Source organism: Palaemon carinicauda, chromosome 18 (assembly GCF_036898095.1).
Source record: "Palaemon carinicauda isolate YSFRI2023 chromosome 18, ASM3689809v2, whole genome shotgun sequence".
In the NCBI taxonomy this organism is placed as follows: domain Eukaryota; kingdom Metazoa; phylum Arthropoda; class Malacostraca; order Decapoda; family Palaemonidae; genus Palaemon; species Palaemon carinicauda.
In genome coordinates, this window is record NC_090742.1 from 86,674,264 (window position 1) to 86,692,373 (window position 18,110).

The 18,110-nt window shown below is 43.2% G+C and overlaps 1 protein-coding gene across 4 annotated transcripts in view; it reads left to right on the forward strand.

Moving 5' to 3' along the window:
- kappaB-Ras (NFKB inhibitor interacting Ras like 1) overlaps window positions 1-6,496 on the forward strand; it is a 154,803-nt gene extending 148,307 nt beyond the window's left edge. For all 4 annotated transcript variants that reach the window (XM_068392617.1, XM_068392615.1, XM_068392618.1 and 1 more), the window contains exon 4: window positions 4,030-6,496. In XM_068392617.1, coding sequence (XP_068248718.1) covers window positions 4,030-4,263 — 234 coding nt within the window. In that variant the 3' untranslated portion in view covers window positions 4,264-6,496. The remainder of the gene's footprint in view (window positions 1-4,029) is intronic.
- The last annotated feature ends 11,614 nt before the right edge of the window (window positions 6,497-18,110 follow it).

Consider the following 18,110-nt stretch of genomic DNA (forward strand, 5'->3'; position numbering starts at 1 on the left):
TTTGCTCCACTCTCAAAGTTCCTCTTTCCCGAGGAGCTAGTTAAGGACTTGTCTGCTGCCCTGATACAAAAGGACACGCACGATCTTGTAGCCTCATCGGCTCGTAAGTCTAAGGTTGCCACCTCAGTCCCCAAGACTTATCGCTCCCCAGTGGCTGATACCCCGGCTACGAGGTTCATACCGCCCTTTCGTGGTAGAGCCCCCAGCCGAGGAAGCTCCCGTCCAGACTCTCACAGGAGCAAGTCTAGGAAAGGATCCAGGACATCTAAGGGAAAGAACTGACTCTCAGTTTCTCCAGACAACAGTAGGAGCCAGACTCAAGATCTTCTGGCGAGCCTGGGAGAAGAGAGGTGCAGACGCACAGTCTGTCAGTTGGCTGAGGTACGGTTACAGGATTCCATTCTGCCTCAAACCACCTCTGACCACATCGCCCATCAACCTCTCTCCCAACTACAAAGAAGAGGACAAGAGGCTAGCATTGCAACAGGAGGTGTCGCTACTTGTGCAGAAGAAGGCAGTGGTTATAGTCCGGGACCATCAATCCCCGGGCTTCTACAACCGTCTCTTTCTTGTGGCCAAGAAGACAGGAGGTTGGAGACCGGTGCTGGACGTCAGCTCTCTCAACGAGTATGTCACCAAGCAGACGTTCACGATGGAGACGACCAAGTCGGTCTTAGCAGCGGTCAGACAGGAGGACTGGATGGTCTCGTTGGACTTGAAAGATGCATACTTTCACGTTCCCATTCATCCAGACTCCCAACCTTTCCTGAGATTCGTTTTCGGAAAGGTTGTCTATCAGTTCCAAGCCCTGTGTTTTGGCCTAAGCACAGCTCCTATGGTCTTTACTCATCTGATGAGGAATGTAGCGAAATTCCTACACTTATCGAACATCAGAGCCTCCCTCTACCTAGACGACTGGCTGTTGAGAGCCTCCACGAGTCGTCGTTGTCTGGAGAACCTTCATTGGACTTTAGACTTAATCAGAGACCTAGGTCTATTAGTCAATATAGAGAAATCTCAACTCATTCCCTCCCAATCCATTGTGTACCTGGGAATGGAGATTCAGAGTCAGGATTTTCGGGCTTTTCCATCGGCCCCCAGGATAAACCAAGCCCTAGAGTGCATCATGAGCATGCTGAAGAGGAGCAATTGCTCAGTGAGACAGTGGATGAGTCTCACAGGGACCCTCTCATCACTGGCCCTGTTTGTCGAGCTAGGAAGACTCCACCTCCGCCCTCTTCAATTCCATCTTGCTGCTCATTGGGACAAGGGCTCGACTCTAGAAGCAGTCTCTATCCCTATCAACCAAGAGATGAAGACCACTCTCCTGTGGTGGAAGCACAATCTCCTTCTCAAGGAGGGTCTATCATTGGCCATCCAGACCCCCAATCTTCATCTCTTCTCAGATGCATCGGACTCGGGCTGGGGTGCGACCTTGGACGGACGGGAATGCTCAGGAGTATGGAACAAGGAACAAGGATTACTCCACATCAACTGCAAGGAACTGTTAGCAGTTCATCTAGCCCTGTTGAACTTCAAGTCCCTCCTGCTAGGCAAAGTGGTGGAGGTGAATTCAGACAACACCACAGCCTTGGCTTACATCTCCAAGCAAGGAGGGACCCATTCGAGGAGCCTTTACGAGATCGCAAGGGACCTCCTCATTTGGTCAAGAGGTCTAAACCTCACTCTGGTCACGAGGTTCATCCAGGGCGATATGAATGTTTCAGCGGATCGCCTCAGCAGAAGGAATCAGGTCATTCCCACGGAATGGACCCTCCACAAGAGTGTGTGCAACAGACTTTGGACCTTGTGGGGTCAACCTACCATAGATCTGTTTGCCACCTCCATAACCAAGAGACTTCCGCTTTATTGTTCCCCTGTTCCAGACCCTGCAGCGGTTCATGTGGATGCCTTTCTTCTGAACTGGTCCCATCTCGACCTGTACGCATTCCCTCCGTTCAAGATAATAAACAAAGTTCTGCAGAAATTCGTCTCGCACGAAGGGACACGGCTGACGCTGGTTGCTCCCCTTTGGCCTGCAAGAGAATGGTACACAGAGGTACTTCAATGGCTAGTCGACTTCCCCAGGACTCTACCTCTAAGAGTGGACCTTCTACGTCAACCACACGTAGACAGGTTGCACCCAAACCTCCACGCTCTTCGGCTGACTGCCTTCAGACTGTCGAAAGATTCGCTAGAGCTAGAGGCTTTTCGAAGGAGGCAGCCAGTGCGATTGCCAGAGCTAGAAGAGTTTCCACTCGTAGAGTCTACCAGTCTAAGTGGGAGGTCTTCCGAAGCTGGTGTAGAGCCAATTCAATATCCTCTACCAATACCTCTGTGATCCAAATAGCTGACTTCCTTCTACATCTTAGGAATGAGAGATCCCTTTCAACACCTACGATTAAAGGATATAGGAGCATGTTGGCATCAGTTCTCCGCCACAGAGGTTTGGACCTGTCTTCCAACAAGGACCTTCAAGACATTCTCAAGTCTTTTGAGACGTCTAAAGAACGTCGTCTTTCCACTCCAGGCTGGAATCTAGACGTAGTCTTAAGGTTCCTTATGACATCTAGGTTCGAACCTCTCCAGTCAGCTTCCTTCAAGGATCTTACCCTCAAGACTGCTTTTCTCGTTTGCCTTGCAACAGCTAAGAGAGTCAGTGAGGTTCATGCCTTCAGCAAGAACATTGGTTTCACAACCGAATCTGCAACATGTTCTTTTCAGCTTGGATTCCTAGCAAAGAACGAGCTTCCTTCACGTCCTTGGCCTAGATCGTTCGAAATACCTAGCCTCTCCAACATGGTAGGTAACGAACTAGAGAGAGTTCTTTGCCCTGTCAGAGCTCTCAAATATTATCTGAAGAGGTCTAAACCTATTCGAGGACAGTCAGAAGCCTTATGGTGTGCCATCAAGAAACCCTCGAGACCCATGTCCAAGAATGGGCTTTCGTACTATATAAGGCTTCTGATCAGAGAAGCACATTCTCACTTAAAGGAGGAAGACCTTGCATTGCTGAAGGTAAGGACCCACGAAGTAAGAGCTGTAGCTACTTCGTTGGCCTTTAATAAAAACCGTTCTCTGCAGAGCATAATGGATGCAACCTATTGGAGGAGCAAGTCAGTGTTTGCATCATTTTATCTGAAAGATGTCCAGTCTCTTTACGAGAACTGCTACACCCTGGGACCATTCGTAGCAGCGAGTGCAGTAGTAGGTGAGGGCTCAGCCACTACATTCCCTTAATCCCATAACCTTTTTTTAACCTTTCTCTTGAATACTTTTATTGTTGTTTTTTATGGTTGTTACAGTAGGCTAAGAAGCCTTCCGCATCCTTGGATTTGGCGGGTGGTCTATTCATTCTTGAGAAGCGCCTGGGTTAAAGGTTTGGTAGAGGTCCTTTAGTAGGGGTTGCAACCCCGTGTACTTTGGCACCTTTGGGTTGATTCAGCCTCCAAGAGGAACGCTGCGCTCAGTAAGGAAGACGAACTTTAAATAAAGAGGCAGAGTAACGGTTCTATTCGACTTCCTTACCAGGTACTTATTATTTCATTGTTATTTGAGATAACTGTTATATGAAATATGGGATACTTAGCTATCCTTTAATCTTGTACACTGGTTTTCACCCACCTCCCTGGGTGTGAATCAGCTACATGATTATCGGGTAAGTTTAATATTGAAAAATGTTATTTTTATTAATAAAATAAATTTTTGAATATACTTACCCGATAATCATGATTTAATCGACCCTCCCTTTCCTCCCCAGAGAGAACCAGTGGACCGAGGAATAATTGAGGAGGTGTCAACAACAAATGATTGAGTACCTGGCCACAGGTGGCGCTGGTAAGTACACCCCCTTCTAGTATTGTGATAGCTGGCGTATCCCTCCATAGAATTCTGTCGGGCAACGGAGTTGACAGCTACATGATTATCGGGTAAGTATATTCAAAAATTTATTTTATTAATAAAAATAACATTTTCTGTTATTACAATAAGATATAAGTACACTTTGTTTAGCAATGCTTGATTTTTCAGGTGCCCATTATTATCTTGGGTAACAAAAGTGATACACCTGAGGAGGAACGAGCTGTTGAGTCGAGCATAGCTGAGCGATGGGCAGCCATGGAGAGGTTGAGGATATGGGAAGTTAATGTCAAAGACAGATCATTGCTTTTGGAACCTATTATGAGTTTAGCATCTCGCTTAAATCCTCAGCCCAGTAAGACTTCTTTCCCACAGTTAACAATGGGTCGGAAGAATAAAGATTGATGTTTGCCGGAGTCAGGAATCATGGATTTTTCAATATGTTGTTACACCCCATGAAATAATTTTTACTTTGATATTCATGTATTTATACTATTTTTGTAAGGTTGTTATTTTAGGTATTGATGTAGCATTTATAATTTACATTCCATAGCAGTGGAAATTTTAATGTTACATATTGTTTATTATGTTAATACAGTATTCATGAAACTAGTGTCAAGCCAGTATCTAGGTCTAACATGATGAGTAATCATGTGAAATTGTTAGTATTTTTCTCTACTTTGTTTTTGAGATTTATTTTACAAAAACAGTTAATCACACAAGTTTGGTATTTTAATGTTATGAATATTATTTTTGTTGATTACATTCCTTTCGTATCTAATGACATGTATTTACATGTACCAGTACAACAAATGAAAAATACCCAAATGGTTGCTGACTTTTCCAGATTCTCCCCATGCAGTCTTATCACAGATGTGCTATTGCTGCTCTGTAATTTTTGAAAGTTTCAAAAATTAAATTGAGGATAAACTTTCATGTGAAATTTATATTACGAAAGAGGTGATTGAATGACTATGTAAAATTAAACTAAATAATGATACTCTAATTGCTGTATGATAGCTTGATCCAAATGATATTCCATTTTCTTCATAGGCATTCCTTATAATTATCTTTTTAAAAGATCAAATAACATATCAAGCTTATAATTCTGCCAAATAAAATTTACTCAAGCATGGTTATGTTCAAAAGCTTTATCTGCAAATATCTTAACCGTCGGCATTGACTAAAAGTTGACAGTACATGTCATACATGTAAAATGTGTTTCAACTACAATAGTATAGACCCTCCTATTTTATGCTTGCCTTGAACTACAATAATGGTATGGCAGTAACTATACCTTTCATATTAGAATCAACTTCTGTTGTTATATGGTCATGTTTATTGTTAGTGTGAGTGATCTGCTTTGTCATAGAGAATTGTTATACAGTGGTAATACATTATTTTCCTAATGGCTTTATAACACAGCCTTTTGCTGTGCTGCAAGATCGCTTCTGGTTTATTCCACTTCTTTACCTTAGGAATGTCATCAAACATGTGATTATTTGGTACTTAATATTGTGTGTTCAACTTCTGCAAAGTCTTTGAAGCTGAAATTTGAGACAAAGCTGCATTTTACACCAGCTGATATATCTGATCCTCTGCAAGAAATTTCACTTTATTCCAGTCATATTCCAGTAACAAAATTGTTTTTTTTTTCTTATGAAAAGCATATACTGTAGTGTTATTTTAACTGACCTTCCATTCTGTCATTTACAGTACCCTTGCCTTAGCTATTTTTAATCTGCTTTGAAAGGATTTGCTGCTCCAGAATGCTTTGAACTTGTTCAAGTGGTTTTTCTTTAAAGTACTTATGTTTTGCTCATTTTATTCAATAGCATTTAGTTAAAGTCTGGAGAAGATCTGTTCTCAGATCTGGTCTATTTATGATTTTGTTTGATATTATATGCCAACTAATTAAGACCATTATTTGAAATAACATATTATCACAACTATAATTAGAACTCTATCAATTTTGGAGCTTTTAAAGGTGTCATTCCTTGGGTTTTAGTGTCTGACCCAAAATGTTCCAATTAGATCTACTAGCTTATCTAACTGTACAGTATCTTAGAGTTCTCATCATTTAATAAAAGATTTATTTACTTATCTCTCATCAGCATTCCATTCAGGTTTATGTAAAATAAGTGTTTCAAGTTTTGGAGGAACATATATAGAATTATGATTACAGTATATTTATATATTATAAATACAGTTCCTAATTTAACTGGAAAGCTTCATTCGTGACCTTGAAAATAAGACATGGTTTTGGGACACTGAGAGGTACCTGCTATGTGTGATGTAGTTCCATTATTTTGGGGTGATTTAGTCTGCTTAGTCTGATATCAATAGTTCATGGCATATGTAAAATGGGGGTATTTATGCTGGGAAACAATAAATAAATTTTTAAAGTTGTATTTATTTAATGATTGCATAATTTTATAGCAATTTTGTACCTAGCTTAATGAAATTAAATTATGAAAGGTTGTTTTATTTAGCTTGACAATTAATGTAAAAGCTACCACCTGGTAGTACTGATTTCACACAAGTGAGCCTCATCTTATTTTTTTTGTACTGTATGTCTTGCACATAATATTTTTTGTTAATACTGTACTGTACATTGATTATAAATAACTCAAGGTCACCAATATTATTTTTCTCCTTTTGCTCCTGAGTATATTATATCATTGGGAACATCCCATCTTTGACTAAACAATACTGCAGAAGATATGTTTTAGCTGTGAGTAAAGTTTGAGTTATGAGTTGTAAAGTTAAAGTATTTATAATCCTGTATCTATTTCATCAGGTAATCAAATTGGTATTAATATAAGATATGCAGAATATGTACAAATACAGTACAGTATATGGAATAAACTAAAATGGCACTCAAATTGCTTGGTCAGTTTCCAACAAACAAGTAAAAAAGAATTAATTTATACACAAATAACAAGCAGTTCAAAAGCAAGTAAAATGTTGTTGAAGATTGTCATAACACTTTAAAAAAGTAGTACAAAAATGTTTACTGATTTTAGAGCATCAACATTTGTAAATTTTCTGAAGATTTAAAGGAAGAGGGATGACATACCTCTGGTACTGGGCCATAGGACATCCAAATACTTTATTCATTACCGTATGATAAATGGGAACACTGCAAAACAGGTACCCTTGGAGTATCAGATTACTGTACTTTATTAGATAATCATGCTGAAAAGGCTAGAGTCAAAGTGAATGGCTCTTATTCTTAAATTTCATAAATTCTTTCATTCATACACAGTAAAGTAGGATAACTACCACCAGTGGTATACTGTACATTATACTTACCATTGTTGGAATGACAAAATGGTAATATGCTTGACATAAAAATAGTAATTTTAAACATAAGACTTACCTGGTAGTTATATATATAGCTTACGTCTCTGACGTCACGGCAGAAATTTCAAAACTTGCGCCAATCGCCGATTGGATAGTCAGGTGTATCACTTGTGCGCCCTAGCGAGGTACCTTAGAACTATTCCATGTTCCCTCATATCTTCCCTGCTGGCTCACGCGGCAACATCGTTGGATTTTTCACTCTCTGTAACCTGTATTATTGCAGTTATCTTGGTGATGTAAAATTTACTATTGGCTTTTGCTAGTTTGGTTTTATTTTAACTGAGAGTAATGTTGGGTTATGATCGATATGTTCATGACTTGAAAGGGGTAGGATTAGGAGTTTTTTCCACCTACTGAAAAAATAACAAACCTACTTTTAAAAACATAATGGCGGTAGGTAAACACTCCGCCACCCTATGACGTCACAATCATATGACGTAATCTACGTTATTACTACGTAGTATGACTTGCATTTTCATTTCTTTTTCGATGCAGTGAATGGAAGTAAAACTCTTCTTACAAGCTAAAATAGTCAAGTTTTTATATAAAAGGAATATATTTTGTTTTTAAGAATATATTTGTCCTATTAGTATACTTTATTTAGAGAATCATCGCTCTATTTTCAGTTCAAATAAAACTAGTGTACATTTAAAGTTACGCTACGCAGTTCTCATTCAATCGATACAGTATCACAAATTACTTTGTATCGTTATTTATGAAAAGTAAAATTCTACTTAACAACCAAAGTATTTAAGTTCTTATAATACAAAAGGAATATATTATTTTTAAGAATATATTTGTCTTATTAGTATACTTTATTTAGAGAATCATCAATATATTTTCAGAGTTCAAATAAAACTAGCGTACAGTTAAAGTTACGCTACGTTGTTCTCAGACAATTGTTTTCGATATTGGGATTTCTATATTAATCAAAGAACCTATTGAATTCTCATTCAAGCCCTTGGTGGATTAATATCTCCCACAACGGGCAGGTCGAATTAATATTTTACATTTAATGTACAGTACTTTCTTTTTACAAGGTAAAAGGCTTATATGTCTTTCCTTTGGTCTTGATGTGAAAGAATATTAAAAAGTGCAATTTTCAGTGCTAATTAGTGCAGAGAAGGGTGCCTCTGCTTGAACCTACCATTATCCTAGCCTTAGACCTCTTCCAAGCTCCCCAACCCCTGGGATAAGGAATGTTGATCAGCGAAAGGAAACGAAAGCTGTTAGCGCTCAAGCAGACGTCCCCTCGAGCATTCCTGTTGTCGCTCCCCTGGACGCTCGCCCTCGCCATTGGTAAGGCGAGGTATAAGTGTTATCTTCTCTGTCGGTTGACTCAGCTCACAGACAGAGCTGGCGTCTAACATATTTCACTTACGTCTAAACAAATAGCTAGCGTCAAGAAGGACGCCAAGCGTTAAGGAATGGACTACATCACGCCAAGCGTTGAGTAGCTGGAAGTCATGACACGTAACACCGAGCGTGACGTCATTGAGCTTCCAGCAGGAAGTCATTGGACGACAAGCGTGACGTCATTGAGCTTCCAGCGTGACGTCATCGAGCTTCCTGTAGAACGCCGAGCTTCCTGTAGGACGTCGAACGTCCAGCACTACTAACGAGGCTGTAAGAGTTTGACACGATGTTTGGAACTGAGTGCAACTTCTTTGTCTCTCTTGTTGGATGAGCGAATGTTCTAGACGTGAACGTCATAGTTCCGAGTGTCTGAATCGCGTGGCGCTGAATGTCAATCAGTTAAACAGGACATCGAGCGTCAAGCAGTTACGTGACGTCGAGCGTCTAGCAGTTGGACGTGACACCGAGTTTCAAGCATAGTTCCGAGCGTCTAAATCGCGAGCGTCTAAACCGCGAACGTCATTGTTCCAAGAGTTACGTGGCGCCGAGCGTCAAGCAGTTGCATGACGTCTAGCGTCCAGCAGTGTGACTTAACGCAAGCAGTTAGACGCAACGTCGGGTATCAGGACTCGGATGTCGTTATTACCCCAGTCGAGCTGAACGTCGAGATTGCGAACGTCTTAGTTCCGATCGTAATGACCGCGAGCGTCTAGCGTTGGAACATGATTATACCAGGCGATATAACTGGAAAAAAAAAATATTAACTGAAAGAATTATCTTCACACACTAAGGCCCGTCTGTACAGACTCTTGGTGTCTAATGGAGGGTGAGAAATAAACCCCTAAAAGTAAGAAAAAGTAAGTAATGATATTGGACCCATTGAGGCCAGAATTACAGGACCTTAAGGAGTTAACTTCTATGAGACAAGTTTCTACCTCAGAGACTTGTAGGAAGAAGGGATTGACAATCTCCTTTCCATTATTTATCTTTTAGAGGAATTCTCGTAGGAGAAGATCCTAAGTTCCTTCATCTTTCAGTTGACTTATAGAAACTCATGAGAGTTTTTTCTGAAGAGTTTCCGAATTATTTTGCTCCTTGTTCCACCTTCAGAGTTTTCGCTAAGGAAGGCGTCGAAGGAGTCTGGGTTTACTAAGATGGTGCTGTCTCGATCATCTAATAGAACTGGATGCAATCCAAGTATTCCAGGATAACAAGGGTGGAGGTCTAGCCACGTTAAGGTCGAGGAACTTCTGGCAGCCCCACAGAGACTTTTACAGCCCCCTGGGTGGATCGCTGAGTCTCTCAAGGAATGCAGGTAAATGAGACATAAAAACCTATAAAACCAACTTCATTATCAGGTATGCCAGGATAGCAAGGGTGGAGGTCTAGCCACGTTAAGGTCGAGGACCTTGTGGCAGCCCCACAGAGACTTTTACAGCCCCCTGGGTAGATCGCTGAGTCTCTCAAGGAATGCAGGTAAATGAGGCATATAAAACCTATGAAACCAGCTTCCTTATCAGGTATCCCAGGTTAGCAAGGGTGGAGGTCTAGCCACGTTAAGGTCGAGGACCTTGTGGCAGCCCCACAGAGACTTTTACAGCCCCCTGACTGGATCGCCGAGTCTCTTAATGAATGTAGGCAATGAGGCAGGATAACTTTGAATCAGAAGTCAGAATTGAGGTACGCACACCCCTTTTTTCTTTCTCTCTTCTCCCTCAAGAATTGGTCAAAGACACAGGTTTTGGTGTCTTAATCAGCAAGAAAGTTTCTGCATATTTTTTCTCTAAACTGCGCAGACAACAGTAGTAGCCAGACTTAACTACTTCTGGCGAGCCTGGGAGAGGCTATTACTAAAGGATGGATGCGGAATCTTTTTCCTTGTTAAACTTCCTTTATTAAGTTACTCCGATAGACCTCTCTGCCAACTTCAAAGAGGAGCCAAAGAGACAGACTATGCAACATCAAATGTCTCTCTTTTGGGAGAGGGAGGCTGTTGTCTGGTCCTGGATGTAACTGCTCTCAACGCCTTCGTTCAGAAGTCAAAGTTCTCCATGGAGACATCAAAATCAGTCCTTACAGCAGTAGGAAAGGTCCACTGGATGGTCTCTTTAGACCTCCAGGGTGCTTACTTCCACATCCTCATCCTTCCGAACTTCAAGCAATTCCTGAAGGTTCGTGTATAGGAGGAAGTTGTCAAGTTTTGGGGCTCTTTGTTTCGGCCTAAGTACCACCCTTCAAATAGGTGGTGCGTCTGCTAGGACCTGTCTTTCTTCTCTCCCTAAACCCGGGGAGAAGGAATGTCGAACGTTCTAACCATAGACCTCTTCCAAAGAATGTCAACCTTAGACCTCTTCCAAGCTCCTCAACCCCCTGGGAGAAGGAATATCGAACGACAAAAAGAAACCAGAGGCTTTAGCTCCCGAGCAGACGCCTCCTCGAGCATACCTTTTGACGCTTCCCAGGGCGCTCACCTTCATCATGGGAAAGGTGAGGGAAAAGTTTTTCATCATCTTCGGATAACGCAGCGCCCAGATGAAGCTGGCGTCAAGCTTCCAGACCTCTGAAGAGGAAGGTGGACACGGTCAATCAGCGTCCTATCATGACACCGCAAGCTTCTGGTTGTAGGCTTTAGAGTAGACATGAGCGTTTTTCATTCCACCGAAAAAATTTTGCTCTACTGCCAAGCGTCCTTTAAGGACGTCAGCGACTGTCAAGAAATGTCCAACTCACCCAGTTGCAGGACAGTTGTCTGAGCCTGGCTTGACCTAGGTTCATGCTCCTCCTCCTCCATCAGTGTGGTTCTTGTCCTCTGGATGCTCTGCGCGCTCTTTAAACAGCGTATAAAGCGAGCTTGTGGTAGATGTGACTTCTCCTGTACCGCAACAAGTGGACCCTAATTTTAATATGCTGCAAGATATACAACAGAAACTCTCTTCGCTCGTGCAAGTTTATCAGCCTGCGGACAACAAGAGAGTAGCAGGCCTAGACCCTGAGCATCAGGTAACTTCACACCTGGACGCCAAGCGTCGTAAGGCTTCTAGTCGAGAGGTTCTTGATGACGAACATCTTTACAACTCCATTGTTAAATGGCGTGTGTCAGCCACTTTAACCAAAGGAGTCAAGCAGCCAGACGTGATGCTAATGTGACGTCAAGCGTCCAGCAAGACGTGACGTCGAGCGTCTTGCAAGATGTGACGTCGAGCGTCAAGCGGGACACGACGTCGGGCATCAAGCAGAACGCGACGTCGAACGTTGAACAGCTCGTGACATGGACGTGTATGCTTTTCACCGTTCAAATTCATTACTAAGTAATGCAAAAAGATTGGGTCACACGAAGGGACCAGATTGACTCTAGTGGCCCACTTTTGGCCTTCAAGAGAGTGGTTCACAGAGGTTCTGGAATGGATGGTAAACATTCCAAGAAGCCTTTCATTAAGAGTAGTTCTACTCAAACATCCCCACCTGGAAAGATACCATCAACAACCTCCAAGCTCTTCATCTAACTGTCTTCAGTTTATCGGAAAACTCACAAGAGCTAGAGGTTTTTCGAAGGAAGCAGCTAGGGCTATTGCTAGATTAAGGAGGACGTGTACCGTCTAGGTTTACCAATCCAAGTGGAAGTTTTTAGAGAGTGGTGCAAAGTCAACTCTGTTTCCTCATCCAGTACCTCTATAACTCAGATTGCTGACTTCCTCTTGTATCTTCGAAGGAAATGTAATTTTTCATCCTCTACCTTTAAGGGATACAAGAGTATGTTAGCAACCGTATTCAGGCCAACACTTGGACCTTTCTAATGTTAAAGACCTACAGGAACTTCTCAAATCGTTTGAAACATTAAAGCAATAGTTCCAGGATTCTCCAGCTTGGAATCTGGATTTAGTCCTGAAGTTCATTAAGAGTGACAGGTTTGAGCCCTTGCATTCAGCTTCATTTAAGGACCTCACAATGAAGATTCTATTTTTGGTCAGTCTGGCGACAGCTAAAAGGGTCAGTAGGATTCATGCTTTTAGTTAAAACGTTGTTTTTCTCGAGACACAAAGCTATCGGCTCATTGCAGTTAGGCTTTCTCGCCAAGAATAAACGCTCTTCTCAACCTTGGCCCATGGTTTTTGAGTTTCCAAACCTTTCAGATGTGGTTGGCAAGGAATTGGAGAAGGGTCCTGTGTCCAGTAAGAGCCCTGAAGTTCTTCCTGGACTGAACGGAAAAGTTGCGAGGCAAGACAGAAGCTCTTTGGTGCTCGGTCTAGAAGCCCTCGTTACAGAGGTCGAAGAATGCACTTTCATTCTTCATCAGGCTCTTAAAAAGAGAAACTCATGCACATTGCAGTAAGGCAGACCGCAAGAGTTTCTAAGTCAGACGCATGAGGTTAGAACTGTAGCAGCTTTGGTGGCCTAAAGGTAAAATAAATCGTTGCAGAGTATTATGGACACAACCTTTTGGAGGAGTAAATCTGTATTCGCTTCACATTACTTTAAACGTGTCCAGACTCTCTATGAGGACTGCTTCACTCTGGGAGCATTTGTAGCAACGAGTGTAGTAGTGGAGGAAGGATCCACCACTACATTCCCATACTCCTAATACCCTTTTCTTCTCTTGGAACTTTTATATTTTTATGGTTGTTTGTGGAGATTACGACAGTCTCCCACAATCATTGATTTTAGTCAGGTGGTCATTTTGTTCCTTGAGAGTGCCCGGAACAAGGGTATTGGAAGAGGTTCTGTCACATAGAGGTTTTTAGACTGGTTTGACAGCTCCTAGAGGTCTTCAGCCCCCTGGGTGGATCGTTGGATCTCATAAGGAAAGTGGACATAATGAAAGAATTCATTGAAGTCAGCTTTCTTATCAGGTACGAACACTTAAGTTTGTTTATTAACTCTTAAGTAAAATTCCAACTATATTGGCTGTCTCTAACCCTCCACAAAGTTGTTCATCAGCTATATATATAACTACCAGGTAAGTCTTATGTTTAAAAAACGGATTTTGAGCGAAGCGAAAAATCTATTTTTGGGTGAGATAGCCATGTCGTCCTGATGGATGGTTACTTCAGTAGCTTCCTTAGGGTATATTTGACTACAGTAGATAATCCCAGAGAATTAAACTAAAGGTTTCACAGAATTCTAACTTCTGGCGCAAGTACCCATAAGGTTTCCCTTTAGGATATCGTATAATAACAGGGGACGTATGCTTGACACGCCACATAGCTATTTGCACCCCACATAGCGTTTACGCTTCGAGGGGGAAGTGTGGCAAGTTATGGGAGGAGCCGTTACTAAGTTCTTCTCCGTTACTGTTACGGTACTCGGTGATGTCATAACCGCCGCCATCTTGATTGACGTCACCGTTGCGCGCCTTCCTTATTCCTTCCGGCGTCTAGGCCAGTCTCCATGATACAATAAGATTGGGAGGGGCCTGTCAAGACCTGAATAGAGAACAAGGGCGGGTCCATCAGGACGACATGGCTATTTCACCCAAAAATAGATTTTTTGCTTCGCTCAAAATCCGTTTTCTGGGCTCAGGCCATGTCGTCCTGATGGAAGTGTACCAGAGAATTAACCCTTTTACCCCCAGGCTATTTGGAAATTTCCAACCCTTAACTCCCAGGGGGTTATTTTTTTCCCAGTACATTTTGCAGTATATTTTTTTAAATTGCTCTAACAGCCTTAATTTTTGTCATAGAGAGGTCAGGTTGGTCTCATTCTCTTTGAAAATGCCTGAATTTTCTCAAAAAATTAAAAAAAATATGAAAATTTTTTTTTTTTATAGCATTTTATGCAAGGACGTACCGGTACGTCCATGGAGGTAAAGGGATGGCTTTTGTGAAACGTACCAGTACGTCCTTTGGGGGTAAAAGGGTTAGTGTATCGTGGATTTTTTCCTTTTTCAGTGCCTTCCGACTTCTAGACAATATTCCTTTGGTCTGATGACCACAGAGACCTGTAACATTTCCGTTACATGTCACTTCAGTCAAAATAAAATTTAGCATACAGCAGTTGAAAATATATTGTAATGTAATGAAATTAGTAACAAGGCTCAAGACATTAAAAGAAAAATGGGTGTGGAATCTGAAAAGGAAAACTTGCCATTACACACATTAGTTCGGTAGGAACTATAAAATCTTTCTACAATGTCTTATATACACTTCATGTTAAGAACATGTGGCACACGTGTTTTAGTCTATGTGACTTTACCTTTGTATAAGAAGAGTCCGTAGTGTCCCGAGGAGGCACTGATTTCACTATGATGTACACTAGGGTCAACACAGACACCCTTAGAGTTAGAGTCCCGACTAACTCACTGTTCTACGCAGCACTAAGCAGCAGGTTTTAGCACACTGCCTGCAGCTACGTACCACAAATCGTTTAAGTTCATGCACCTGCTCCGCGTAGTGTTTGAAAAACACTCTTGAAGACTTTCAGCCTGTGAAAGAGCAAAGACTTTCGAAGCCCATTGACTGGAAAAATTTCAGAGAAGAGGCGACTTTTCTGGGATCGTGACCTGCGGGTGTAATGTCAGGATCCGCTCTGCGAATAAAGTAGGTAATCTTCACCCTTATTTGTTTGAGTGACAAGTCGGACCCCGATGTTTTCCCTTTGAAGAGCTGTCCTCCGCCAAAGTCTGAAGTTCGTCGAAGATAGACCTTTAGACACTCCACTGGACACAGAGAGACATCTTCCTTCAGAGGTCAGATTCTCCAGGGGCCCCACCTTTTAGTGGGTACCTCGTTCTTAGCGAGAAACGCTAGGTCAGGATAGAGGGTAAGCTCGCCTGTTTCAGCAAACTGGATCTGGCTCTCTTCTCTTGATAATGCCACTATTTCACTGACTTGGGCTCCCGAGGCGAGAGCAAATAGGAAAATCACTTTTTGAGTCAAATCTTTCAGAGGGCAAGTTGCACTGTCCAAACTTGAGGCAAAGTGGAGCACCTTGTCTAGAGACCAAGAAATGGGTCTCGGTGGGGGTGCAGGTCTGAGCCTAGCACATGCCTTTGGCAGCTTGTTAAAGATGTCATTGGACAGGTCTATCTGGAAGGCATAGAGTAATGGTCTCGTCAAGGCCGATTTGCAGGTGGAAATCGTGTTGGCTGCCAAGCCTTGTCCATGAAGGTGAATGAAGAAAGACAAACAAAAATCCATTGAAATTTCCGTAGGATTTTTAGCCTTGACAAAGGACACCCACTTCTTCCAGGATGACTCATATTGCCTTCTGGTAGATTTTGTTTTGTATTCCTCTAAGAAGTCTAAGCATTTCTTTGAGATCCCAAATCTCTTCTGGACGGCTAGGGAGAGAAAATCATGAGATGAAGGTCTCGGGTTTTCCTTGATGAAGCGAAGACAGTCGACTTCTGAACTTGCTGGGATAGAACTGAGTCCGGCAGGGGAATTAGCTTGGGTTGTAATTTCAGGATTAATGGGAACCAGTTGCTCCGGGGCCACTTGGGTGCCACTAGGGCCGTTGTTCCTCGGAAGGATCTCAGCTTGGTGAGGACTTTCAGCAGAAGATTGGGTGGAGGGAACTGGTAAATCTTGGTCCATCTGTTCCAATCTTGGGACATGGCGTCCATCGCTTCCGCTTGGGGGTCCTCGTATGGGGCCACATAGCGAGGAAGTTGTTTGTTGTCGCTCGTTGCGAAGAGGTCGATCTGCAGTTCCGGGACTTGATGGGAGATGAAGGAGAATGAGTCTGCGTCTAGGGACCATTCTGACTCTATTGGAGATGTCCTGGATAGAGCATCCGCCGTCACGTTGCGGAATCCTTGTAGGTGAACTGCTGAGAGGTGCCATCTTTTCTTGTTCGCCAAGCGGAAGATGGGTAGCAACTCTTGGTTGAGTTGGGGCGATCTTGAGCCCTGATGACGGTTGAGACATCTGACCACGACGTCGCTGTCCAGAGTCAGACGGATGTGGACTGAGGGACGGGGAGACAGCCTCTTCAGAGTGAGAAGGACTGCCATGGCCTCCAAGATGTTGATGTGAAACGTCTTGAATAGAGGAGACCATGTTCCTTGAACTTGTCGTTGGTGGGAGTGACCCCCCATCCTTCTAACGATGCATCCGTGTGAATAATGACCAATGGAGGTGGTGGTTGAAGAGGTACCAATCTTTTCAGGTTCTTTGCCTCCGACCATGGCTTTAGGAGTGATCGAAGCCTGGTCGGCAGAGGTCTCTTGAGATCTCTTCGAGCGATTGATGTATATTTTCTCCAGACTCCCGATGCATCCTTTAGCTGTGCTCTTAGCACTGGGTCTGTCACTGAGGCGAACTGAAGGGAGCCGAGCACCCATTCCTGTTGTCGTCTTGAAATCCGTTTGGATTTTAGGAGTCTCTTGACAGATCCCACTACATTTCCTTTCTTATCTTCAGAGGAATGTAAAGACGGTGTGACTGAAGGTCCCAATGAATTCCTAGCCATTGGAACTTCTGAGCTGGAGAAAGTCAAGACTTTTTGGTGTTGATCTTGAAGCCCAAATGTTCCAAGAATTGGATCACCTTTGTGGAAGCTCGCAGGCATTCTTCTATGGATGCTGCCTACACCAGCCAATCGTCCAGGTAAGCCATCACCTGGACGCCTTGTAAGCGTAGCTGTTGGACGATCGTCTCTGCGAGCTTCGTGAATATCCTTGGGGCTATGTTTAGCCCGAAGGGCATGGCTCTTAAGGCGTACTGTCTTCTTTGAAGCCTGAATCCTAGGTAGGAGGAGGTCTGGCGATTCATTGGAATGTGCCAGTAGGTGTCCGCCATGTTTATCGAGACTGTGTAAGCCTTTTGAGGCAGCAGGGCTCGTATGTGCTAAAGAATCAGCATTTTGAACTTGTTGAGAGGGGACAAGTCCAGAATGACTCTGAGTTTGTCGGAGTCCTTCTTGGGAACAAAGAATAGTCTTCGTTGGAACCTGGTGGATTTTACCCTCTTGATCACCTTCTTGTTCAAGAGTTCTTGGACGTATTCTTCCAGGACGGGGGTGGAGTGTTGGAAGAATTGGTGGAAGACTGGGGGTGGTGTCACCCAGCTCCACCCGAGTCCGTTCTTGATGATACTGTGAGCCCAAGGATCGAAGGTCCAATGATCCTGGAAGAGGTGGAGTCTTCCTCCCACCGGAAGCATTTCATTGCTTCTGGTTTCCCCGAGGGTTTACCACCTCGGCTGCCTGCTCCCCGCCCTCCTCTTCCTCTGGAGGGACGTCAAGAGGAGTCTCTGCCGGCGCCTCTACCTTTGGGACGAAAGGTAGTCGAGTGCCTTTCGTAGGCTGGCGTGAAGACTGGTGACTGAGCCACCACCGGCTAGGTTACCAACTGAAAGGTTTGTTGGGGCTGAGCCACCATCTGGGGAGCGGCGGGTGCCGGAAACTGGCGCTTAGCCTGACGCTGCTGAGGTCTGGGCTTGTTGGCCTTCTTCTTAGGTTGGGGGCCCTCATCCTGAAAAGATTTCCTCTTCTTTGACATGCCCCACTTATAGAGAAGGTTCCGGTTCTCCGTGGCGGCTCTGTCAACGATCTCTTTCACGAGGTCGTTAGGGAAGAGATCTTTCCCCCAG